Below are 26,035 nucleotides of genomic sequence, written 5' to 3' on the forward strand. Positions count from 1 at the left end.
AGGGAAGAATTTGTTGAAGCCTATGTAAATTACATCTTCAACCTCTCCATCCATGAGTGGTACACAGCTTTTTCCACTGGTTTCCTGAAAGTATGTGGTGGGAAGGTCCTGGAACTCTTCCAGCCCACAGAGCTCAGGGCCATGATAGTTGGAAACAGTAACTACAACTGGGAGGAACTGGAGGAGGTAAAGCTTCCCTCTTGTCATGTTTTTCTTCTTTTTTTTACGAGTACTAGGATTGGGCAGCTGCAAGAGGTGGGCACTAGGTTGGGTCAAGAGGTGTAGTAAGCTACGGATGTTTTTATATGTTTCTTGTACATCTTGCAATTATTCACATGAAAAGTTACTCTCTTACTTCACTATCCTGCTACTGATAAAGCTCGTGGAGGAAATTGGGGATGAAAAAGAAGAGGGGAGGAGGACTTCTATCTTTTTTTCGTAGGGATGAAGCCTAAGATTGAAAGAAAGAGACAAAATCAGAATCTTCATTTACAATAGAACTAACAAGGGCAAAAAGTACACAGCCAAGTGTTCAAAGGGAAGTCTGGACAGAACGCAAGAGTTGTATCCTCTCAAAACACGTGCAGATCAGCAAATATTTGTTTTGTCTCAGCCTTAGCAGTAGAAATGGCCTCACAGTGCAGAACACATGATCCTGTCCGCGAGTCCAGCCCGTGATCAGGTACACCAGGGTTCCTCGTTACACCTCTAATTAGCTGAATACCTAGAAGCCTAAATACTGGCCTTTCACCTGTAGCAAGAACACTTTCCTGTGTCTTTGAGCCATGCTGTTGCCTATGGCACATCCTGCACTCCATTTCTTAGCTGTCAGACGTCAGTCTGAGATACTAGAAGAGATCAGGTCGTGTTCCTACTTAGTCCTTGCGTTCTAGTGCTAGATGAAATTATGTGACTTTTTGTTTTTCTAATAGAGTGCCGTCTATAAGGGAGACTACACTGCGACACACCCAACCGTGAGGATGTTTTGGGAAACGTTTCATGCATTTCCCTTGGAAAAGAAGAAGAAATTTCTCTGTAAGTATTTTGCAGTGGTGCAGGCTGTCATCTGAAATTGACGAATCAATGTCACTGGGGGGTAGATGTCACTTTGTTTGGCAATAAAAGGGAAGAGGAGGAGAAATACGTGGTTTTAAGGGCAGGTGGTTCAGAGTTTGTTGCTGCAGCTGGCAACTGTTGCTCCCTTGGGGCATCATGTTGAGGGAATATTGTGTCCCAAGGGCAACCTGGGAAAGCACTGAAAAGAGCCAATCTTTATTTTTGGACTGGTTTTGTTTCCTGATCTTGTACCCACTAATGTGTATCTGTTTGGAAACAGTTGGTGTCAAGCACAGAGATGGAGGCATGCTGAGGAAAGCGCTGTTTTATTGAAGGATTATTCAGATTTAAGTGTCCTAAAAGAATCTAGCTCCAAGAAGTATTAAATCTCCGTGTGGCAGTTTTGCTGAGCTGGCAGTCACCATCCCCTTACTTGGCCAGACCTGAAGCAGTTGCTGTCTTTCTTTAGAGCATTGCTTCCAGCAAACCCAGCAACATGTGGCCAAATTCTTTGCTGGTGCAGCTCCACTGACTGCAGATTTCTTATGTATTGGCACATGCTTCCAGGAAAAAGCTTTGGAAATAAAAGCTGAGAGAGCTAGAAGAGTTCAGCATGGAGATGAGAAGGCACAAGGGGCATCGTATCACAGCCGTACAAGTGTGAGGGTGCCTGTCCTAACCAGCCTGCCTTCTCTCTGCTTCTCCTAGTGTTCCTGACAGGCAGCGACCGCATTCCCATCTACGGCATGTCAAGCCTTCGCATCGTCATCCAGTCCACAGCCAGCGGGGAGCAGTACCTGCCCGTGGCGCACACCTGCTACAATCTCCTGGACTTGCCCAAGTACAGCAGCAAGGAGATTCTCAGCGCCCGGCTGGTGCAAGCCATCGATCACTATGAGGGCTTCAGCTTGGCTTGACGTGTGTGGGAGAGGCACAGGCACTTGGGTACAGAGGAAGAAAGCAATGGGCTTGGCTTTATTTTTATAAAGGAAGGGATCAGAGCATTTTGGGGGAAAAATAATAGTAAGAATCATAGATGCAGATGATGCAGTCTCAGCCTGATGCTGCCAGTATTTTGTGGGGTTTAGCAGGGAGAGACTTTAGCTTTGAGTTTTCTGATCTACTGAACAAAATGAGTTTGGTGGGCTTTTTCGTTGTTTCCCCTCCAACTTCACAGCACTGCCCTCGCAGCAAATACTCGTAGTTTGCTTTTATTGCCCCCCCCCCCCCCCCCCCCCCCCCCTTTTTGTTCAGTTTAAACCTTTGGTGTTCCTTGCATTGAGGCTATGGTGGAAATTCAGGATGAAATAGTGATCTCCTTTTTGAAAAGCTGTGATTTCCCCCACCCTTTTTTTTTTTCTTCCCTTTTTAAATGCAAGCTGGTTCTTGCTTGCTTTGAATGGATATATCCCCCCTGCCCTCTGGTCCTTGGCAGATGGTACTGGGCTGGGGTGTCATTTGTGACCCACAGGACAGTGTATTAGTTGCGGTACATGCTCTGTCTTTTTGCACCAGTATATCTCACGGAGAGTAGGGTGGTTTGGGGGTTGGCATGTTTTTCTTTTGTCTTAAATTTTGTTTCTAAGCAGCGTCTTCTTAAAGAAGCTTCAGACTCCTCTGTGTTAAGGCTTGGGGAAGGACAAACAATATCCGTAATAACGGGTTTCTCAAACTGCCTCTCTCTTGTGTTGTTCTTCTGCTGGTAAGTCTACAAGTTAGGCAGGTAGGCTTAGCTGAGTCCTCGTTTTTCATTCAAACAGAAATGTTGTTCCAATACAAGGTGAGTTGGCTGCTTTTACCATTGCCGCCTTTCTCAGAGGAGTCATGCAGGAGAGTGAGGGAGTGTGTGAGTGTAAGCGGTGTTTACAAGCTCTCCAGCCTCATTAGGTCAGAGGAAAAGAAAGACGCATGAAATCCACATTTGTGTGTTAACCCTCTGCTTGGAGGCTGGTTTTATTTCTGCTGGTAGGATTATTTTACTGCGTGGTGTGGGAGAAACCCTTGTCATCTGTTTTGTCCAGTAAGTGCTGGGACCCCTAAAGGCCTACCTTTATGAATTAGGTTGGAAAGGTACGTTAGGAGTTGAGTAGGCAAAAGCATTAACTAAATTTGTCCTGTAAGATTGGAGAGCCATTATCCTTTCTCCCAGTCCCACCACCTATTAAATGACATTCAAATGATTTCCTCATTTCTTCAGGTCTTGGTGTAAATCTCATTTTAAGCCTAGGGTGGTTTTCAAATTGACTTGTTATTAGGACATAGTATTTATGCACCACGTTCAATATATAGTATTGAACTTTGCACCTCGTAACAAAAGATTTTAGGCTTTTTTTTTTTTTTTAAGACAAGCTGTTGGCTACACTGAGAGCCCTTCAGCCTCTTTCTAATGCAACAAATAGAAGACATATACAATTATATCAAATGTTTATTTTCGATGTGTGTGTACATAGGTCAGTATTATGCAATAAATTTGATGTTTAATTCTGACTCACTGGCTGCCTTTATGTTGGGAAGCGAAGGAGGAGCTGCTCTGAGCAGCTCCGGGCACACTCTGCCTCTCCCTGGGATCTCCACTGTCTCACAGCTTCACCTCTGAGCACCTGGAAGAAGGACTCTGCTTAGCTCTACGTTAACCCTGCTGCTGGTGAGCATTCCATCCCAATCAAATGCTGCCCTCACATCTCCAATTACAAATCAGGGAGTTTTTCACCTGCCCCTCCTGGCTCACCTGAGATCCCCTCTGAATCTGTCTCCCTTCCTTCATTCTGTTTTTCTCCTCCTTCCCATGCACCTTGCAGGCACCATTTTGGGTACGGGCACAGGGCACAAACTGGCTCTTCCCTCGGCTGTTCATGTGCCAGTGAGTGACTGCTTTGAAAACATCTATTCCAAAGAGGAACAGGGAAACACCTCAGCTTGGTCTGGCACTTACTGTCTAAAACTTGCACATACCAGTAAGAACAAGTGATGTCTTAGCAGCGTGATTAGAAGATGATATCCTTTAGTTTTACTGCCTTTAATAAACATCAATTACTTGACTGTTTACTCTGGAGTAAACAGACCAAAAGCAAATGAAAGCGGTAAGAACGACAAGTTTCTCATCCCTCTTTAACTCTTGCAGTCTTATTTTACTCACAACCAGATAATCGTCATTTAAATAATTCACAGGTGTGAGTGTCTGAAATGGCCCCGGTTCATGGGAGGCCTTGCAGACCATGCTGCCCTCCTACAGCAGTTGTAGTGACATGGGAAGGGCTGTCTTACACTAACAGCTTATTCATATCACATAAAGTAGATTTGTGCACAGTACTCCACAGCTTTTAAAAACAGTCTTGTATTTAATGTTCTTCAGTCAACAGACAGTGATGTTGGCATATACAAACCATAAAACAGAGCATACAGATGCTGCTTGGATTGGTTTAGAGGAGTGTGGTGAGGCAAACAGCCTGTGTGGCTACTGTGGTTAGGGGGAAGTCAAGTCAGCTGTGGAAGATACAAAGACATCTTAGTGCTCAGGTCTCAGAGCCCTCATCCTCTGCAGGCTTGGAAGATGGGAGCAACAGCATCTGGAAACCCAGGACAGAAAGCTGACCACTTGTGTGAGTCTTTGCAAGACTGGAATTTTAAAATCCACTTGGATGGGTCTTTCTGAGTAGTTTCCTTCACAATCAGACAGATGATTTGATTTGATTTTATTTTTGCCATTGGGTAAAGAACAGTTTAAAAAGAGAGATGGCTACGCATATATATTCTTTTCTTTTAATGTACAATTTCAATTAACAGGTTTTGTTTTAGCTTTCAAAGTTCAAAAATATAAACTCTCTAAAGTGCATAATTGTACTTACATTTCATACAAACTATCTGAAATTCTAGCAATATGCCATGTAAACAGCAATAACTAAGCATCAGAAAATGCTACAATCTCCTCAGTTTAAAAATAAAATGGACTGTTCCCTACATATCATTTATCAAGATTTGTCAGGGGCAAAACCCAGCGAAACAGATAATTTATCAGTACACAGTGCAAACAGGCTTTTAAAAACAAGCACAGAAAACATACTCCTGGAAAGCCTTGGCCCAGTGAAAAATGTATGACTAGGAAGAACGGGCAGAAACTGTTGCTTTTGACCATATGAAGATATCTAGGCCAGATTCACCAAAGTGCTCAAGCTGCAGCCTGCTGTAATTTAGCAGAATCCCAAATTCAGATCAGCTTGATGCACCCCATCACCATATATGCTTTGAAGCACTTTGATGAACTGGGCCTGAACACCACAAACAGTCTGCAATAACTTTTTGGAGACCCAACTCTCATCGCACGCTTCTACTAGTAGAGTAGTACCGCATGATGTTTAGCTGTACCTAAAGTAACTATGGAGAGCTGACCGCAGACTGACAAGTCCCTAAGACCAGGCAGAAGGACAAAGGCACAGCTCTGATTCCTTGGGCTCCCTGTGTTCAGACAGGCGTTTGCTTCCCTTGCAGTCAAACATCGTCAAAAGCGGTTTCTGAGCCCATTTGACACACTCAGAGGATCAGATTGATTTGCAGAGGCACAGACCCACATCTCCCACCTATGGAAACCCAATGTCTCCGAAAAGCCAAGCCCCAGGTCAGCACCCAAGTTTTCCAGACTCTTTGGAAGTAAGAAATTCAGTCGCCACTGATTTAATTAGGAGGGTGCAATTCTGCAATCAGTAGAAATCAGGCCCCCTCCTAAGTGCTTTCATTAATAATTAAGTTCATCACTGTCTTACCCAGGCAGAGTACTAATGGGCACGGGCAGAACCAGGGGAGGAAGGCTGCCTTCTGAAGTGTTTACGGGATCATGAAGAGACCCACCCCCAGCACCGGTTTTGGCAAGAATTAACACAGCACATACAGCAAGTTGAGGAGGGGTTAGTCTGAGCAGCACAACCCAAACCTATGTTTGTGGGCCCACCTGCCCACAGAAAAGGAAAGGGAGAAATGGTTCCGGGAGTCCACTGCTTGCCTGCTCCCCTGTGACTTGCGTGAGGCCCGGCTGCGACGAGGGGCACTGCGCTTGGCCTCGGCTGCTTGGCTCCTGCATGCGAGCTTCCAGGGGACAGACGTACAAGGCGGCATTACTCCGTGACTTCGGGGTTGAGACCTATTCCCAAGAGCTGTGTCCCGGTTCCAGCAGGAAGCGTTGCTGCGCAGTATCAGCCTGTGCATACGAGCTTGTGGAGTGCCCGAGCAAGCGCAGGTGGCTGATGTTATACTGCAGAGTTATCGGCCCTCAGCTACTCATTTTGTTCCTGAACTCACTGCCTTTCACTCCTCCAGGCAGTGATTGTCTGACAAGAGAAGTGGAATCTGGTGTCCCGGGGCCTTCTTTTCTGAAAGTCATAAAGGTGGAAATGTCGAATTGTCCAGTCCTGCACCTGAGACACAAGCCCTCTCCATGGGCAGCGTGTGGCTTGGGGCTTTCAGTTCCCTGCAGTATTCTTTGCCGCAGCACTACCTGTACACAACAAAGCCACTGGGAAGAAAATACAGTCTGCTGTTGCCACAATCACAGTGTCCTTGCTCCAGCCCACACTGCCTGATGGTGTACAACAGAGAACAAAATGTAGGCTAGCAAGTCCATATGACATCGACACTGACCATTCACCTTAGGCTCCTGTATTCATTAACAGGTAATGAAGCACATGTGGCGGGTCTTCCAGATACCTGACACCAGGCATTTAACTGAGCAGCTACCAAAATCCCAAGAGGTTCTGACTTGTAGCTGATAAAACCTCCTTTCTTCCCAGTTGCCCACACATGGTCGTAACCTTACAGTACCTCCTGCCAAGTGGAACAAGCAGGCAAGAACCCTGCTGCATTTTCTTTGCTATCCCAAACAGATGTAGGTACTTTCTCCTAGTTAATTGAATTGGCAGTCAAAAAAAAAAAAAAAAAGCAGGGAAAAAAAAAAAAAAAAAAACAAAAAACAACTCAACCCTGGGCCCTGGTCACCCCTGTAACTCAAACTAGTTTGGGACTATAACCAGGATAATCTTCCAGCATTCAGAAAGAGCAACAGGAGATGCTGGATTCCAAACAGTCTGGTCAAAAGTCTGAGCAAATCTTTACTGTAGCTACAAGAGAACAATCTTGGTGCTATCTGACCTGTGCCTTTATGTGAGATCAAGTTAGGGCACATGTCTGGTAAACTAAAGTGGAAGCTATTTGATGATTTAATCACTATTCATGCTACTTTGTCTCTTGCTATGATATCCTGGAAAGGAGAAAAAAAATAAAGAAGAGCATGGTTGGCTTTGATATCCTAAATATTACAGGATCTGTAAGCAAATCAAAACACAAGAATCCCTTCTGTGCAGTCACTGAGGACAGCATCATGTCTCCTACGCTGGCAAACTCCATTTGGGCATCAGGCCTGGAGAAAGAGTGGACAACAGCAAATGTAGAGAGTGATGGAAAGCCACCCTTCCTCCCCCTCCTGCTTCTGGGATTGGCCCTTCAGTTCCCAGGGAGCTCCTCAGCCCTCCCCAGCCAGGCTCCTGGTGCATCCACTTCATGCAGTTGTCCACTTGGTGCTCTCTCTTCTACGTTTACTGGCAAAACCAATCTCCTCCTTTACATGATCTTTGAGCTAATATCTCTTTTACTGATCAGGACCTCCAGCAGCCTCAGCTTGGCCTTTATCTGCTTGTATTCATTGTATTCTTCAGACATAGGAGTGCGGTCTTCTTTCTGCACGTTCCTAGGGGGAGTAAAAAGAGGTCATGAGGATTTCTGTGCCAGGACATCTTCCCTTAGCAGCCTCCCTCCACCCGCCAACAGTATCAGGAGTAAGACCTACAAGACAGCTCACCTCCTCCACTACCCATCAGGGAATAAAAACAAATTTTTATTCTTTGAGAGAAGACGACAGGGGCAAGCAAATGCCCTAGCAAAGTGGGGGAAGCTTGCATGTTGAGGCTGAATAGAATCCCCCGGTTCTAAATGCAAAATCTTATTTGAAGCATGTCCTACTTCACTGGAATTGTCAGCTTCTACACAACAGTTGGAAAAAACAAAACAAAACAACACAAATAGAAGAACCCTTTCCTTTTCAGGATCCATCTGAATGTCAGCCTGCTAGATGCCAAAATAAAGTACAGCTTTTCTTGGCTTGGAACCACAGGAAGAAAATATTTATTCAGATTTCTCTAAGCTTAAGTGAAACTCAAGATTCAATGATTTTACAAGAATCTCTCAGGATGGTGGGTAGTGGCAAGAATCATAGAATGTTTTGGGTTGGATAGGACCTCAAAGATCACCTAATTCCAATCCCCCCGACACGGGCAGAGACACCTTCCACTAAACCAGGTTGCTCAAAGCCTCATCCAACCTGGCCTTTAGCACTTCCAGGTATGGGGGCATCTGCAACTCCTTTGGACAACTTGTTCCAGTGCCTCACCACCCTCTGAGTAAAGAATTTCTTCCTTATATCTAATCTAAATCTACCCCTTTTAATTTAAAACCATTACTCCTTGTCCTATTACTGCACTCCCTGACAGAGTCCCTTCCCCAGCTTTCCTGTTGAACCCCTTTAGTTACTGGAAGGCCGCTATATGGTCACCCTGGAAGCCTTCTCTTCTCCAGGCTGAAAAAATCCAACTCCCTCAGCCTTTCTTCATAGTAGAGGCGCTTCAGCCCTCTGTTCATCCTCATGGCCCTTATCCTCTGGACTCATTCTAATTGGTCCATGCCCTTCTTGTGCTGGGGGCCACAGGGCTGAATGCAGTACTCCAGATGGGGTCTCATGAGGGCTGAATCCCCCCTCCCTCACCCTGTTGGCCATGCTGCTTTTGATGCAGCCCAGAAAATGGTTGGCTTTCTGGGCTGCAAGTGTTCACTGCCAGATCATGTTGATCTTCTCATCAACCAACACCCCCAAGTCCTTCTCCTCAGGGCTGCTCTCAATCCACTCACTGCCCAGCCTGTATTCGTACTTGGGATTCCCCTGGCCTAGGTGCAGGACCTTGCACTTGGCCTTGCTGAACTTCATGAGGTTTGCCAAGGCCCACCTCTCAAGCCTGTTCAGGTCCCTCTGGATGACATCCCTTCCCTCCAGCATAATAATTTCAGGAGTATAAATATATTAAAGCATTTTACCAGCTCATTTATGAGGAACTTTTTCTGAGGAACACATTTAGCTATAGTGAAGCAGAAATACTTGTTAAACTAGTGTGTGAATACCTCATAGACAAGCAAGAATAGGACAGAGATCTAAACATACTATATAACTAAGAAGAAAAATTATTTTATCACTGAGGAAGTTTCACTATTCTTATTAACTGTGCTAGAGGCAGTTGGATTTTCAGTATTTATACTTGTACTTCCCACTGCTTTTCCTAAGAAAATGTTGTCTAAGAGGCTGTGGTCCTTAAAGTTCTTTGAAAAAAAGTCATTAATTTTAATGGGCAACTGTAATGAATGTGGGTAAAGCAATAATGACAATGCAATATGTAATAGTGAATTCACATAACTTTCCACAGTTGGAAAAAACTGTGCCTTTGTAAATGCCAAACTGACCTTAAGAATAACTGAAGGACAGAGGGATAGCTGAGAAAATTACCTTCCATTTTGTCGGAAAAAATTATCTTCAAAGTCTCTTAATTTTTTTCTGATTCGCTTTTTCTCCTCCCTGACTTCTTGCAGCTGCTCTAATAGTTCAGGGCTGTTGGGTTTAAACATAAACATGATTATATTTATGTACACAATTATAACTGAAAACATAGAGTAAATATACAAACGCATGGTTGTATAGATGCCAAGTGAGAGAGCTGCTCCTGAAAGCAGCCCTGGCAACCTGATGCTAATTGCAATACAAAGCTCTCTGAATTTATTTCAGCAAAATGATTATATAATTAGGCTGAAGCCTTAAAGGAGGTCAAGTGTGCATCACACAATTCATCACTAACTTCTATGAAACTTACTTGCTGAAGACGGATATGGTTTTGGTGACTTTTATAGGATCATGATTCAATGGACATGAATTAAGGCTACCACATACGTGTGGGCACATCAGACCTCGGTGCTTAAAACTATCGAGACTAGCTCGACTTGATGTCTCCAAAAACTGAAAAATCTTGCAGAATGCAGGGTTGTTTTCATGATAAAGGCTCGCCATAGGTGAAGTGGAGCTACCATTTAGTCCAAGAATCCAAAGATACGTAAGTCAAATATCAGTATCAGGACAGGGTAGTTTTCTCCCAAACTCTTTCATATAAGGGTCTATTGCATTTAGAGCTGAAGTGCAAAAGATTCTGAATTAGAACATAAATGGAAAAAAAAAACCAAAAACAACAAAATCTATACACTTTTCTTACAAATAAAATGCCATCTTATCAAGAAGTAACTTTCTGAAGTTGTCTGCAAATTCAACGTACATGGATGCTTCATGGAGATTTGAAAGCCCCATATCCTGGTTGCTCCTTGATGGCATCTTATCATCCACCGGGGAAACAAAGCCATCAGCATCATCTTCTAGTTGATCCAAGAAGCTACGCACATTGAAATCTGTTTTCATAGTAATTGTGAAATCTGGCTTCACATTGCTGTCCTCCTCGGAGCCCTCCTCTTCCTCCTACACAGAAGGACAGAACACCCCCATAACAGAGTAAGTTACTGCTTCCCTTCTCAGAAACAAGTATCTCCTTTCACGACATGCACTGGGAACAGATATGGAAAGAAGCTGATAAGAGCAAGCACTTCAATTGCTAAGCAAGACAATACACCAGAATATCACCAAGAAGAGTCCTTACACCCAGAGCATGTCAGAAAAACTGTGATTACCAGCTCAGATTGCTTAAGAAAACCCAAGACAACAAAAAGGTGAAGAAATATCTATGTTTCTTAGTAAGCTGTTGCTTTAATTTATATATTCTGATACAAATAAAAACATTTACAGCCATGTCTAAAGCTTACCCGTGGTCCTCTACGTTTCCCTACAAACACACAAGACAGCACATGGATTGCCAGGTTAACATGTGAAGTGTTCTCTCAACTGACACAGCTCAACAGCTCTCTCTAATGGCTGAGAATTCAAGACCTCAAATGCTCTTAGAGTGATAATGAGCTCAGATCAGTCTTTCTATGGCCAAATATTGGATATGATTGACTGTAAAGGCTTGCTATTGCTAACGTGATCCTGACATCAGCTTTATACTGTTTAGCTAGAACACACTGAAAATTGGAGGGGAAACACTCTATCCACTGCAGTTTCCCCCAAAGTAAGCTGATGAATTAAACATGTTCAAATCTTTTCTAAAATTTACAGGCACAACATTTGGATATCTCTGCTACACTCAGTATTTGCTAATTCTTAGTGTTCTCAAATGCGGGGCTTGTCTTGTGACACTGTCCAGAAATCATTTGCATTTTCAGGAAACAGGACACTTACTTACAGAGACACTTCTAGAAGGTAATTTTCAACTTTAATATAAGGAATGAGCACTAGAAAAAGGTGATAAATGCCAGCATGGACATTAAGTCTCATAGATAACTTGTATATATATTTTACAGCCATGTAACTCTAACCAGGAAGGATCTAAGCATATATATATATATGCTTATATATATGTATCTTTAAAAGCTTTTGAGGAATAGCGTTATTGAAGAGTTCAACTGTATGCAAAAATATATTGTTGCAGTGGGATCAAAACTAGCTATTTTCTTTGTGTGATTCCTTGCTAATAGTTAAATTATTCCTAAGAGATTGCTCCCATATTTCAAGCAAAAAGGGAGAAAATAACACTGGGACCTGGCATAGTCCCATTAAATCCCCAAAGTCAATGATTTATAAGTGCATACATTTACATGAAATTGGAATTTGCCCAGAGTTTTCATTTTAAAGCTCTAGGCGATGAAAACGCAAACCAAAGCCAGAGGCCAAGAATTACAACCATGATAGAGGCTTGAGGATGGAAAGACGATTAGCTGCAGAGAAGCTTTGAGCAATAAGGATGATAATAATAATAATGATAATAAAAGATACCGAGAAGTTTGAAAACATCTCAGAAGAATCTGCAGGGAACTAGTGAAAATTAAAGCACTTTTTAGCACGTGACTAGATAAGATCCTTTATCCAGACAGATTGTATAGCTTAAACAGAAGGCACAAAATGTCCCTTCACGAGAAGAACTGCAGCTGTAACAGCAGTCACGTACTGTTGATAAACCCTGCAGATAACTTCAGGCTGGAAAGAGGGAAGGGAGACCATCCCTCCCTGCCATTCACAGGAGCCCAGGCGTGCTGTCCTGCCCAGCTGGGTAATGGCAGCTAGGACTGAAACAGGATAATGCCATCACTGCTGGGGTGCAGCGAAGGATTTGCTAAGTCAATCTAACCAGTAAACAGGATACTCTTATTTTAGGGGAATCCCTTCAGCACCAAAAGAGAAGCCCCCTTGCCCTTTCCTGTGAGAGCAAGTTGCTTCTGGATTCCAGTTCTGGAGAGAAAAGGAAAGGACCATTTTCACAAGCAATGTAGGAAACCGTTCCCGAAGAGAGAAGCAAAGTCTCCATGTAACTTGAATCTGCACATCTGGCAGCAGCCTCTTCCCCACGGACACTGGTGAGCCTGTGTCAGCTAATGGGGGCTGGCACAGCAGGCTGGCTTGCCTGCCTCACTCCAGGGCACGAGCACGCACCCCAGGCCAGCAAGGATTATTCTGGCCCAGAGCTCAGGAGCAAGCCTCCTGCCAAAGAAAGCACATGGGAGGAAAGGACAGTGTAGAAATTTCACTTGTTTAGACCTCAGTGCCAAAACACTACATCTGCCTGTCACAAGACCTCTTAAAGCATTTTGCTGTTTAAAAAGAAGGAGCAAATTAAAAAAAAAAAATCTTAGCAAGAACTCTAATGGACAAGGCCATTGCTTTGAAGAAATCTTATATGGGAGTCTTATTTTAAACCTGCTCTGCCATTTACATCTCTAACCAAAATTATCTTCATTGACTACATCCATTTGGCTTGCACCTGCTTGGATCTTTAGGCAATTGTGAGGCATTTAAAGTTTACAGAGCTACAAATATAAAATCTCCAGAGTAAGCCAACCCCAGTACTCCCAGCAAGCAAGGATTCCAGTGATTTTCTAAACACAGTCAATACTCAAGATATTCTACCCAAACGTTCTGCAAAGCATCACTCAAACCACCCTTCAAGCTTTTATCCAGCTCTCACATACACTTTGAAAAAACAACAGGAAAATGACAGTGGGGCTCATCAAGACAGGTAGTGCTCTGTTCACAATGTACCCATACAGGGAGAAAATTCCTGGGCCTTTTAGCAATTTTCTCTGTTTGAGTGTAGTACAGTGAAAATCTGCTGTGCGCAGCTTCACTGGGCCCCAGTTAAATGTTAGTTGGCATGTGTTAATGGGCTTAATGTCACTCTGATCTGTGTCAGCGACACCACAGCTCTCCATGCTTGTGCTCCCTGCAGGACACTGGTGAGCTGGTGAGATACTGTCCCGATGCAGGACTAGCCACACTAGTCACCAAAGGTCACCACACTTCATAGCTGTAACTTTTGACATTGGGTGCAAGCACAGTTGAAAAACAGAGGACACAAAAATACCGAAACCAACCCAATAACCCAGCCCAGACCACTATCACAGACTTGATTCAGCAGTTATCTAGAAAATACTGAGAACTCAGTGCTCATTAACCATCCTCCAAACAGCAGTTGAATACGCTTCAGTCTGTAATCTGGTTTTAATAAATATGTGCCTTGAACAGCTCATTAATATACAAACTACCAGAATTGCCTTATCACAGAACCACCCTGGATGTATAGGTTTGCAGTGTCTACACCATTAACCAAACTGGCTGGATAACGCATAAATGACAAGAATGTGTTGAAATGCTTTTTGCTGTTACTCTACAATGGTAACAAAAACAGACCAGGGCCCAGCTCCACACTGCTTGTCCTAGCTGACAGCTGGACTTCCCTTCTCAGGGGAAGAAGGACCAATATTTTAAGTCTTCACCACCAAGAACTACCACCCCACAGCAGCACAAGAAAGAAACACGACCATCCTAGCATCCAAATCTGACCGAGTGTTAGCTAACAGAACTGAATTGTTCTTAATTCCATTCTCTTATTACTTGCTTAGAAATACCATTTGCAAAACAGTGAAAAAAAGCCCCGGATAAAATAAGCATGTGAATGGGAGAAGGTATGAATCCTTTAAGTGCCTGGTTCACTCCATGTGTGAGTGTTAGTTTTGTGAGATCTCATTCCAGCCAGGGTGCTGTGTGCAAGTCACAGAGCTTTGGAGTGAGAGATACTATTGCAACACAAGTTAGTGTTATTAAAAAAAGGAGGAAAGCAAGGCAACAGTTACAACCCAAGGTGCAAAGGATAACTGTGAGTTTTTCAGCAAAGTAAAATACATTATATGCAGGTGACAAGGGAGGGGGAAGGAGAAGGGAAAGAATGCAAAGCCAAGGAAAATGTTTAGTCTTATCTACAACAAGGGAAGAATTTGATCAGAACTGGACAGGCTTAAAGCAGCTACTGATTTTTCAGGAAGACACTGCAAAAAAATCAACACTGATGGAAAAGAAAAATCAATCATTCTCTTTCATTGGTGTAAGGGTAAAAATTGATGCAAACTGAGCAATTAGTTAGCAGCTGGAGGTCTTCACCTTTATCTCCTTGAAGAAGGAAGCTGTTTCGCCCTCGATAATTGGCTGCAGCAAAGGGCTTCTCCGCTTGCTGGAGGGGGAACCCTGTGACAGGTGTTAACAAGTACGTTACATTATGAACCCCCTTCTCCTCCACCACCTGCCCTCACATCATTCTCACTCACTCATTCACTCTCTCTCAGTTCATTGCCAGACCATCAGGAACAATCTATTTCTTAAAGAACAAAAACTGTGCCTGGCAAACCCTCTGAACCTTGGACCGCTTTCTCTCAAGATGTTGCTTAGCAAGGAACATCATCGCCAAACACTTAAGAAAAATCCTTGGATGCTGGAATACTAGCTGGGCAGGAACTACAAAGTAAAGGCTGCAAGAAAATAAACCCCCAGCCTGAGGCCTATACACACACACATACACACACACTTGGTTGACTCTTCAGAGCTATGGTGTAAGGCCAGCTGGACTCTCCAGCCCTGCTTTCCAGGAGCCAGATTTCCCACTGAAGTGCCCGATGATGTAGAGATGGATTTTCAAATGCATCCTTCCTCTGCATGAGACTCTCACTGCTCTCATTAAAGGGGCTGGGGAAAGCCAGTCTCCTCTCTCCTGTGCTAGCCAGTGTGCAGTTTCAGTTTCCTGTCTAAATAGGACCTAAGCTCTCTTTTGAGAGCTTTGCCTTAAACTGTCCATGGACAACTACAGGGTTTCTTCCTTCTGATGGGCAGCAGCATCTTCACAGCACAAATTTCGGGGAGAACTTTGCATATTCAAAGAGGAACAGCTTTTGTTTTAAATGCAAGACAACCTCCCACTACTTGCAGAAGAAAACTACTTGTCAGTGTGATTGACTGCACTCGGGTAATGATGTGCCAGTCCATTCAATTCAGCAAACAGGCTACAAAAAACAGCCATCACAGCAGTGCTGCCTGGGAACAGTGGAAATGGTAAGGGATCATACATAACAGGGAAAATAGGAACCAAGATAAAACAATTCTCTTTCTTTAGACAGGCTAAAAAAAATCTGGGTGTATATTTAGGTCAAATAATTTTTAAAAAGTTGCCTACACAAGCTGTCTAGAATTTGAGATGCTATGTTTGCTCCCTAGAGGGGTGCATTGGATTCCAAGCTGGTAGCAACGTTTCCTTGCCATCTCCTTGAGTGAGGAGGCATCTACCACTTACAGGATCTCTTTAACAGAAGTGCGGTGTCAGGAGACTGTTCCCCTTTCTCTCAGCCAAGGAGACTGGTATCTCTGCCTTGAGACCCATGGAAGTCTACATTCCTGTGTAACCAAGCAACATGGAAGACCTACAGTTCTGAGTGGATTGGTAAGGCAAGGGAAGTCAGGCTGTAGCCAAACATAAGATGATGAAATAACAGAAGCAGCCCAATGGAAAGATGAGAAACTTCAAAAAGTGAGATGTGTCCCATGGCTAATGAGCGGGCACTTGAATCCCCTGACCAGCTTCGCCCGACTTCAGTGTATGGTGCGCCACTGATTCACTCATTTACCTGGTCTTTAGGTTATAAGGGAGTTGGCTGTACCGATCGTGCTGTATGCAAAGGTGTAGTGAATCCTGTTTACTCAGCTCTAAACTGAAGTAAGAGCCCCTGTAAGAAAGTTTCACTTACAATGATAGGGATGGTGTTGGCTCTGGAGAGGATCTGCTTGACCAAGCGATATCTGTCATATAAGGGCTTCATCACCTGTCGTTCATTTTTGGTAACCTGTAAAAGAAAAAGAAATGAGAAACATGAATTCTGCAGCAGCAGATACTCCATTCTACAACATATGTGCCTGTTATCACCATTATCCAGAGGGGCTTGAAGGGAATATCATAAGGATGATAACAGCACTAGCACAGATTATAAACGCTAAAGTACTTGGGTATGTCATTGCATCTCCTGTCCTAGGTGCCTGATGAAACAGCACCCAGGCTGTGGGGTGTCTTGTAATGTGGCTGTATAAGACAGGAGCTTTAAACGACCAGCTTTCACAGAACAAAATGACCCACGGAGACAGCAGTCTGTGCTTCTAATCATATCTACCATTATAAGACACAACATGGGATTTCCCACCCTTATTCTTGTGGCTGGGACCCCAGAGGCAGTTTAAGATCCAGCAAAAGAGAAAAGAGCTGCAATGACTGCCTCCCCAAGGATGCTTTCCCAGGGAAGTTAAACTATAGATTTCACAAAAGCTGACTTTCCTGTTTTGCTCTTCCTCTTTACTTCCCTTTCAAGATAGCCCTTCCTCGTCTTTTTAATACCCTGCCTTTCCCCTCCACCCTTCCTCCCAGCAACTTTGCTGGGGACAAGAGTTACCACACACCTGAGAGAGGATGAAGCTATCACAGCTTCACAGCTGTTGTGGCACAGAGCAGGCAAAATAGTGCTGTAACACCCACCTTGAGCTCTGCTTATACTACTCTGTCCCTAACTCCACACCTCCTAGCTGCATGTCATGCTCCTTCCTTAGTTTGAGTATTGCAAACTGCTAGTTTTCATTTCTGTTGTTCCTTCAGATCCATGCTAAGCAGAAAACCTCAGTGGTACTGACAGCGCAGAAAGGAAGACCTAACAGACAATAGCTAGCGTGGGAAAGCAAAGGTCTGTCCAGCTAAGTACTAGTTGCAAGGAAGTTGGTTTCTATTTCTTCAATGGTTTGTTACAGCAGGGTTAGAAAACAAAACATTTAGCCAACCAACCTGATCATCATCTTTCTTTGCATGCAGCATTGTCTAACCCACATCCTATGACTGTCCTTCCATTAGATCTTTTGTTTAACTTTAGATTATAAAACTCTTATAAGCCTTAACTGACTCCGATATCATTTGTAGATTCCAAGACTTTTTACTGCTGTCAATCACCAGTTGATGTAAAAATCTAAACCAACAGTATTAACCCCGATGAACTTTGTACAGTCTCCCCTTCCACAACAGAAACAGGAGGAAAGAGAATACAGCTTGAGATAGGGAGGAAATTTCAAGATGAACTGTGTTTTGTTTTGTCTGCAGCTGACTTTCATTGGAGTAAGCTTTTTAAAGCTTTCACATCATCCCACCAGAGCAGAAGAGGGCATTGGTTTGCAAGGGGCAGACGAGGTACTGTAAGTATTGCCAGGGGTGGGACTGGCATGAACAGACTCAAAGAATCCGGAGGTAGTATCTTCCTCCTAATAAATTAAGCTTATTTCCTTTGTTGGGGGGCAGATGAATAGGGAGAAAGAAGAAGGAAGAGCTTTTTACTGCTTTTTGGGCTCAATGTAACCATCTCCAAGCCTGATATAGTGCATATAAATGAGCAGTTTGAGCTCTACGGACTGCACGTCTTCTTCACACCTCTGAAGAGCAGTCTGGCTCCCATACCTGACAACCTCAAACTGGCTGTTCATCGAGTGAGCAAACAGTTTGTGTGGATGAGGGGGATGTGAGCAGCGTCACACAACTCACTGAACACTCTGTATCAAATTTTGTGTTTATATGTCTGCATTCAATTGGAGGCAATTTGCTAGCCACTGCAACTTTGGACGTCTCTCTGCAACTAATCAAGCATAAAATTGGAGGAACTGGAGAAAGCTTACAGGACTTATATTACTCCTAGCTTTACCACATTAGCAGTTAATAGAATACGAGGCACAGCACTACTGTTGGCTCAGGCAGCCTCTGCTATTAAAAAAAAAAAAAAGAAAAAAAAAGACTATGCTGAGACTGAGAACCAAACCTTCAGTTCTTGACATTTCAAAGTAGATCAATGTTCCTGTTCTGTACAGGAAGATAAACATAAGCCTCGGAATGGGCAGAAAATCCTTAGGTATGCTTAGGAATAGAAAAAATAAATTACGTGCTTCAGAGTCTGAATATCACTACAGAGGAAGAACACAAAGAATTAATTTAGGCAAGGAAGTTAAGTGTACGAGGTTTGAGTCAGCCCTGCAGACGTGCAGCAGAACATTTAAACAGAAAGCAGGCTCTGAAAGAAGAAGTTTTGCGCATGGGCAAACTGTCTCGCTAGGTAAACATTAGTAATACCAGTGAAACCTGAATATATTTTGGGAGAACATCAAAATGCAAAAAAGCTGTCAGAATAACAGAGCTTTTGACACAACCCTGGAGCATACTCCATATGGCAAATAGCAGCAGCCAAGGAAGAGACCATTGCTTACATTGTTGGAGCAGCTTGAGAATTTCTAGAGATGGACTTTTTTGCTTAACTAAAACAGTTCAGTTCTACCTCTGCAGGTTCATCTGTCACTGGTACAGAAAGACCTAGCTGCACAATAAATCTGAGCTCCATTGTTTTTCTTGTTTAGTTAAATATCTTAAAAAAAAAAAATCTTGGCTGAACTATCCCCATTCTCCTCAAGCTCTCAGTATTTTTCCACTGCTGCAGTGCCAGGAGCTGGGTACAGCAAAAGCTGATCAGCTGCAGTCTTCCTTGCTATGCAGTTCCATGTTGCTAGGTATAGACTGCTTACTTAAAAACAAATACATTAAAAAGTGGTTGTATAAATAAAGCATCAGAAGGTGTGTGTGTAGGGAAAGGTATGCTGACAAGACAGGCTCTGGGCTTGCTCTCTTTTTAAACAGATTTAAGTGAGTTTACTTCAACTAGGTGTCACCTGCTGATTTGTATCATTGTAATAGCAAAAGCAGACTCAGATTCTGCTTGAAAAGACCAGGCAGATTTAAGTGAATTCTCTTGTGCTGGCCTTTTGCTGTCTTATACAATAATAAAATTGCACGTCCTTTCATAAAACCACACTTTTCACCTGCTGGTATATGTGACTGTACGGTATTAGTTCTTCACGAAGGCATTTATTTAAATTAGCAAGATTTTTAAAACAATGGACAAAGGAGGAAATAATTGAGAAGCAAAAGGAAGGAAGAAATCAGGACTCCCATGCAGTAGGAGAATGACAGATTTGTGAGCTGTACTAATCAAATATTTTTTATAAGCAGTAATTTGCTGCTCCCAAGCCACTGGTCAAGGAATTAGCACCACTCTGAAATTAAGTTACTTTACCTCTACGGATGGTAACAAAGATTATAATGAAGTGAAAGAGGAGGAGGGATCCATACAAAGCCAACCAGAGTACTCGGTGGCTTGGAACCCACCGTGTTTTTGTCATGGAAGGAATCAACAGGTCACAATATTTAATCCTCTGTCTTCACAAATACTTTTGCTTTGTTAAGATCAAACATACAAGAAACCTCGTACCCTTCCCTTCCACATGGAAACAAACATCAGTTTCTCAGGGGAAGAAAAAAAAATCTCCTCTCAACTTACGTCATGATGCTCAGGAGACAAACTATTTCATGAATCTGGCACAAAAGGATTAGCAAATTGCAAGATGCAAGTGCCCCCTTGCAAATAGCAAGGTGCTGGAGAAAGATGTAGTTCCCCTCAGACTGTACATTGCTTGCACACCTGTATTCCAGTTAGCCATTAATACTAGCAAATTGCAAAATTCTTGGCTGGATGGGGGACCATGCACAATGAACTATTCCTGTGCATACTGTATCCCCAGCTAAGCTGGTGAATCAGCTGGGCTGCAAACTGAATGTCTGTGGATCCTAGTGAGTGTGATGCCAAAACAATGCACAATCAACTTCATTCAGCCCGTAGGCTCAGTCCTACAGGTGTGTGTCATGTCCAGCACTGTGTGCAGACACAGTCTTGCTGAGAACAGACTCCTCAGTAGCAGCAGTAGTGAAGAAGCAGGGAGGTGACTGGAGTATGCGCGTGTGGTTAGAACAGCAAGAAGTCCTAGCGACTGTGACATCAAAGGAGCACTGGGGGATCACTTACCACAGACGAAGACATATAAAGACATACTTTGAAAAAATGCTGCTGTACATACCGGTCTGCCATGAATGCTTTCGTAATACAGCAAAGCTTTTTGAAGAGCCACTTTCTCAGCTGCTATCTGATCTCTTGTCATGTCCTATGAAAAGTGTCAGAGAGAGAAGAGGAAGAAAAAAAATTAAATGCCTAGACTCCAACCATACTAATTTGTGGCCTAACAAACGTCCTGGCATTTTGTCATTAATGTTTTGAAGACTCATCTTTGCTTTCTAGTCCCCCCCTCACCTTTTCCAACTCTATTGCTGAAACAACTTACCATGCACAGAGCTATATACACAACACAAGCAAATAAAACCCAAATAACCTTTGTATACGAAAGCATTGTATGTACATAATGGGGATTTATTGATTCTCAGCATGCTTTGAACAACCAATGCTAAGCAACTTTTAATGACGGTGGCTGTTTTTCACTTACAATGACCCGAGTTATAAGTCCAGCAACAAAATGCATGTTCCTTCTTGTCTTCCAAATCTGAGACAAGCTCCAGAAAACCTCTTGCAAAGCTTGCCATCATTGCTTTGACTGCCACAAACACACTTAGCTGAGAAATGAAGTGCAGTCAGACCATCTCCTTCTGCCAATTCTGCTATGAAGTGAAAAGCTCCAGCAGACAGGCTGAAGGGACCAAGCCAAAAAAAAAGGGCAGACAGTTGGAAGAGACCTTCCTAAGTTTGCCAGAGCTTCCCCACTGAACTTGCCTTCTATCTCTACCACTGCACCAAATACTATCATATGCCTTCTTTAAAAGGTCAAGACTGTGTATTCTTGCTACCTTCAGAAAACAGCCAAACACTTCTGCAAATCTAGTAAACAAAGATAATACTGTCTGCCCCTCTCTTATAGAGTACTGCACAATTCACACATCAGCGGACTCAAGGACTTCATTTACAAGGCTACCCAAAACTCGGGAACTAGCAACATCAGACAAAAAGACCTCTCTGCTGATACCTCTCAGAGATTACAGAAACTAACTGAGCTTAACGTGACACTCAGAAATGCTGCAATAAAATGCCTTGAGACAAGAGCATTCAGCTTTGGAAAGATCTAGAAGAAAATAAATGAATTAATCTCCAGAATCACTGGAAGACTCAGAATTTTCCAAAAGCAAATAATGACAGAAACAGTGAAATGCAAAGCAGGAAATACTGCAGGAATTCAGAACTGTTACTTGGAATCTGTGAGAATCATGAAAGAACAAACAATACCATTCAGTAGAAACAGAGTTCTGTTAAAAATAAAATAAAATAAAATAAAAAATCACAGACATCAAACATAGAGGGAAAGAAACTAAATCAAGTGAGCTGAGCCAGGAGTAAAGCTTGTAGACTTTGTGACAAAATGTAAAAGAATACAAGGTTTTCACAAGGGCCCATGCAACCATGAGTTGCACACTTGTACTTAGAGGCCTAAATTTGAACTGAATATATTTTACCTTTATATCCTCAGGTCGGTTTGTCTCTGCTCGTTTTTCCTGAAGCTTCTTCTGGATAGAATCAAGGGTCACTTCCACGGCAGGCTTGGCAGATTTATCTGACAGGTCTTGCTTCTTGTCATCGTCCTTTTCGAGCTGAGAACCGAAGCTTTTGGGGAGAGTGTTGCTCCGTTGACGCACCACAGGGCCAAGGTCTTCCTCTGATATCTTCAGTTTTGATTCTAAACAGGGACATATGGGACATAAGAGGAGAACTTTTTCTTTTTGAAAATGTGACAGTGACAGGAACACTGCCCAACATCAAATTTAAACAAGGCAATGTCCACCTGCCCCCAGAAGGTACACCAATGGTGGCTGCTCACCTTTAAGTTGTTTTCGGAATTTGGCCAAATCGTTTGTCCATTTGAGCACTTCAGGGTTGGCTGCTTTGTCACTGTGGGAAGGCTGGGAGGAAAGAACAGTCATGTTGAATCTGTGTTAAACCAACAGGAGGGACCCACTGAAACAAGTGTATGTCACAACAGAAGAAACAGCAGCACAGAGCATGGGCACAGGCTTCTGACTGGCTCCTGCATGCCTCTGATCAGTTCAGTTCTGATCTTGCTTTGACTGCCCTGCCTGTCACAACATTGTCTCTAACGGAATCACAAGATTTATTTATTTTAAGAAAACAAAATCTGATGACAAAATCCAAACATTGTGTTGTAGGAGTGCCTTGGAGGGCCAGATGCACATTGAAGTTCTTCTGTCTGTTGTTTCCTAACAAGATGGCAACTCCAAAATAGGGGAAACCTATCACAAACAGTTTGAGAAAAATTAGGATGTACGTATCCACACTGAAAGCTACCTACCATCCAAAAACACTGAAATAACCCAAATGCTAGGCTGCAGCAACCTCTGAACATTTCATCCAGACTTTTCTACTGTAGGCAAGATCCTTTCAGTACTGCCCTCTGTGGTTTAGATCACCAATGAATATGCACACATATGAAACTTCAGTTCCTTAAAAAAACTTTCTGTTCATCAGAAGGGCATGTCAGGACTAATTAGAGTACAGTACACTGCTACTGCTTAGCAACACTTGGCTATGGTTCCTTGCTCAGGAGCAAAGAAGGCTGCTCTTCTCTCCTCTGCAATGTGCTGGTGTCCTTGGGTTACCATCACGCAATTGGGATGCACAATTGTTCTTCCCATAAGCTGAACTTGAATAAACAAACAAATAAAAAGTTTGCCATAGCTATTCATACGCACCCAATGTGTGCTTTTTGCATACTGCCTAAATCAGTGATCAAAATCCTATGAGTTTGTTAGACTACTTCTTGTGCTGCACTGGTAGTATAAAAAAATGCTTGGAAAGGTAATCTGCATGGTATGGATGCACATTTCCATTTGGAGGAAGCAGCATTTTTTTTTTCTTCTTCTTTTTTTTTTTTTTTAAACACTTTCAAGCTCTCTGTGTAAGTCTGACCGACTTCCCTGATGCCCTTTCCCTTTCCAGCTACCTCATGCCTTTCTGTACAAATGTTTCTGGAGACTCACTCGGTATTTCCTTTCCTCTTCAAATTTTTCCTCAAACTTCCTGATCTTTTTCTTCAGTCCATGAATCCTCCGGGTGAGTTGTGCGGGGGTAAGGTCCTCTCTATCATCTTCATAAGATCCCAGAGAAGAACTCCGCCTCCTGCCAAGAGCAAAGATTGCAGGAAGAGTTTATCCAAACAGTCACAGTACATCTTCGTGCTCAGAAGGCCACTTAAACTTTGTGTAAATAAAGGCAAATCCCACGGAAGTGAGAAAGCTATGTTGGCTACTCTGTAATGACAGATAACACAAGAGGATGCTGTAACAGCCTCTTTCAGCAACAGCAACTGCCTAGACATTAATTCAAAAACACAGAAATGATCAGTTACCAAGAACTTTTCTTAAAATACAAGCATCTTCTTAGCATAAACAGAAGCCCAACACAATACAGCTGTACGGCTTATGTGATCCAAAGAGCTGTTGCTTGATGCAACTGCACAAACCCTTTACAGCCAGATGAAAGTCAGCACAGGGAAATCACAACGCACCTCATAAACGAATGAGAGTTGGGAGGGGAAGGAGGCACTTCTGTATCATCCAGGTACTGCTGGCTCTGTCCATAGGCATAGAAGCGAGGGGACAGCATAGGATCACTGTCCTCATCCAGAAGCTGGCGAATTAAGCGACCAGCCTGCGGGGAAAGGCGAGCCTCATCTGAGTCTAAGCTGTCTCGCTGCCACGAGGAAAGAGCAGGGATGGGCTCTAGGAACAGTAAGACAAAGACTGGTTTTATTGTTTTTGTTTTACATGTACCACAGACTCCAGGCAACTTTTCTAACACCGTACCCCAACCCGTTCAGACCAGATCATGATTTCTTGTCGTCAGGCATTCTCTGGGTCATTATTCACATCTCCCTGTGTGCAAAGTAACGCAAAACACTGCCTGGTCACAGTGGATACTGTACAGAAGCATAAATAATCTTCTAGAGCACAGCATAAAACTGTACCTATAATCTGGACAGTAATTACCATGGGCTGATACCAAGAGAGGCTATCACCAGCCAGCACCTTTGAGGAAACAGTTATTCCGAACAGAATCAGTGGCACATGGCAGGATAAAGGAGGCGAGCTGACTACAGGAGGAATGATTTCAGTTTCAGGACATACAAATGCTGTAAATGAGCAGCACAGTAATTGTTCTTCTGTAGCCTCCAGCGCTGCAGTATGACCCTGCCACGCACTGTTGGAAATTCAAAGACTAGAAGTAAGCATATGTTCTTCTGGTCTGTAAGGAAAGGGTTTCTCTACTACTACCTGTCCTATAAGATGCCCAGCGGTAATACAGTCTGAGTTTTCCCCTTTTCCCTTTCATATGCAAACCTGCTACTTAAACCTGTTGCATGGTAGAAAAGCGAGGAAATTTTCAATCCTCTGGATGATTTAACAAGCTGAAAGTAAAAACAATGCTGTACAGGGAGATGGTAGGGTGGGAGAGAAATGGAAAACCAATTTAGCATTGTTGACTAGCATAGCTGAGTTCCCAGAAAGCATTCACTTCAATCTTGTGATCGCTCCCTCCAGATGCCATAAGGAGTGTAACATTTTGTGTTCGGATAGTTTACTAAGCTGATTTGCATGCTCCTACTTAGCGCCACAGGATTAAACAGTTTAAGAGGCAGGCCTTGAACTTATAAACCTAACAAATAGTTCCAGAGTCAAATAACAAAACCAAACAAAAAAGTTATAGAAAACTCACAGACCAGTCACACAGCTATGGACTCATTATTTCCTGTGCCTAGCGTGTCTTATTCTCGTTCCATGAAGAGAAGAGGGCTTCTGAAGTTAGCAATTTTTGGAAAAAAAAAAAAAAAAGGCAGTATTTCCTTTTGCTGAACAAGGTTAAGATTTTCACAGTGGATTGTATATGAATTTCCTTAAAGAATCTTTGTGCTGCTCTCCTCCAGGTACAACTCGGACAGCAAGGTCCGGATCAACCAAAATTCAGTAATGACAAGCTCAGTGGTATTTTGCTGCATCAAGTGTTACTTTCCTTCTCTTCTTCCTCCGCACAAGAATATAAACCGCATGCCTCTGCTTAGAGACTGGTGCTGAATGCAAGCTGACAAGTTACTGTAAAATGTAAAATGCTTGACATTCTTGCAAAATAGCCTCTCCTCAGGTGTTGTGATAAGCAAAGCACACACCCTGCACATACAAGTGTGGCTCACAGAGGCTACCTCAACGAGGTGTGTAAAACCCAAATGCATGTAGATTGCTTTGCCATGGACGAGAAACATTATGTAGCCTACACTTCTCTTAGATGTAGCGCAAGTTTTTTCTAAGCTGCATTCACCTTGACAGTTCCTAATGTCTGACTTTCTTTTCCTCGAGGTACCTAGCAGGAACAAAGGGAAAATGAAGGGCAAATCATTCATCCAAACTGTGATACCTTGGTGTCAGACCCTTCCCTGAATCTTATAATTTCAGGTCCTCAC

At 43.0% G+C, this 26,035-nt stretch overlaps 2 protein-coding genes across 11 annotated transcripts in view; one reads left to right on the forward strand and one right to left on the reverse strand.

The window, feature by feature from the left end:
- Window positions 1-3,543, forward strand: part of LOC106046091 (probable E3 ubiquitin-protein ligase HERC3) — a 44,143-nt gene extending 40,600 nt beyond the window's left edge. For both annotated transcript variants that reach the window (XM_066996351.1, XM_013196928.3), the window contains exons 23-25: window positions 3-186; window positions 933-1,035; window positions 1,765-3,543. In XM_066996351.1, the coding sequence (XP_066852452.1) occupies window positions 3-186; window positions 933-1,035; window positions 1,765-1,973 (496 nt within the window). In that variant the 3' untranslated portion in view covers window positions 1,974-3,543. The remainder of the gene's footprint in view (window positions 1-2; window positions 187-932; window positions 1,036-1,764) is intronic.
- FAM13A (family with sequence similarity 13 member A) overlaps window positions 2,280-26,035 on the reverse strand; it is a 137,566-nt gene continuing 113,810 nt past the window's right edge. For 8 of the 9 annotated variants that reach the window (XM_048052161.2, XM_048052159.2, XM_048052154.2 and 5 more), the window contains 10 exons: window positions 24,089-24,302; window positions 23,562-23,700; window positions 22,385-22,466; window positions 22,023-22,243; window positions 20,585-20,668; window positions 16,354-16,449; window positions 14,723-14,806; window positions 10,461-10,657; window positions 9,647-9,748; window positions 2,280-7,786 (listed from right to left, as the gene is read on the reverse strand). In XM_048052161.2, the coding sequence (XP_047908118.2) occupies window positions 7,660-7,786; window positions 9,647-9,748; window positions 10,461-10,657; window positions 14,723-14,806; window positions 16,354-16,449; window positions 20,585-20,668; window positions 22,023-22,243; window positions 22,385-22,466; window positions 23,562-23,700; window positions 24,089-24,302 (1,346 nt within the window). In that variant the 3' untranslated portion in view covers window positions 2,280-7,659. The remainder of the gene's footprint in view (window positions 7,787-9,646; window positions 9,749-10,460; window positions 10,658-14,722; window positions 14,807-16,353; window positions 16,450-20,584; window positions 20,669-22,022; window positions 22,244-22,384; window positions 22,467-23,561; window positions 23,701-24,088; window positions 24,303-26,035) is intronic. The other variant, XM_048052156.2, reaches the window with a different exon arrangement.

This window comes from Anser cygnoides, chromosome 4 (assembly GCF_040182565.1).
Source record: "Anser cygnoides isolate HZ-2024a breed goose chromosome 4, Taihu_goose_T2T_genome, whole genome shotgun sequence".
Lineage (NCBI taxonomy): Eukaryota > Metazoa > Chordata > Aves > Anseriformes > Anatidae > Anser > Anser cygnoides.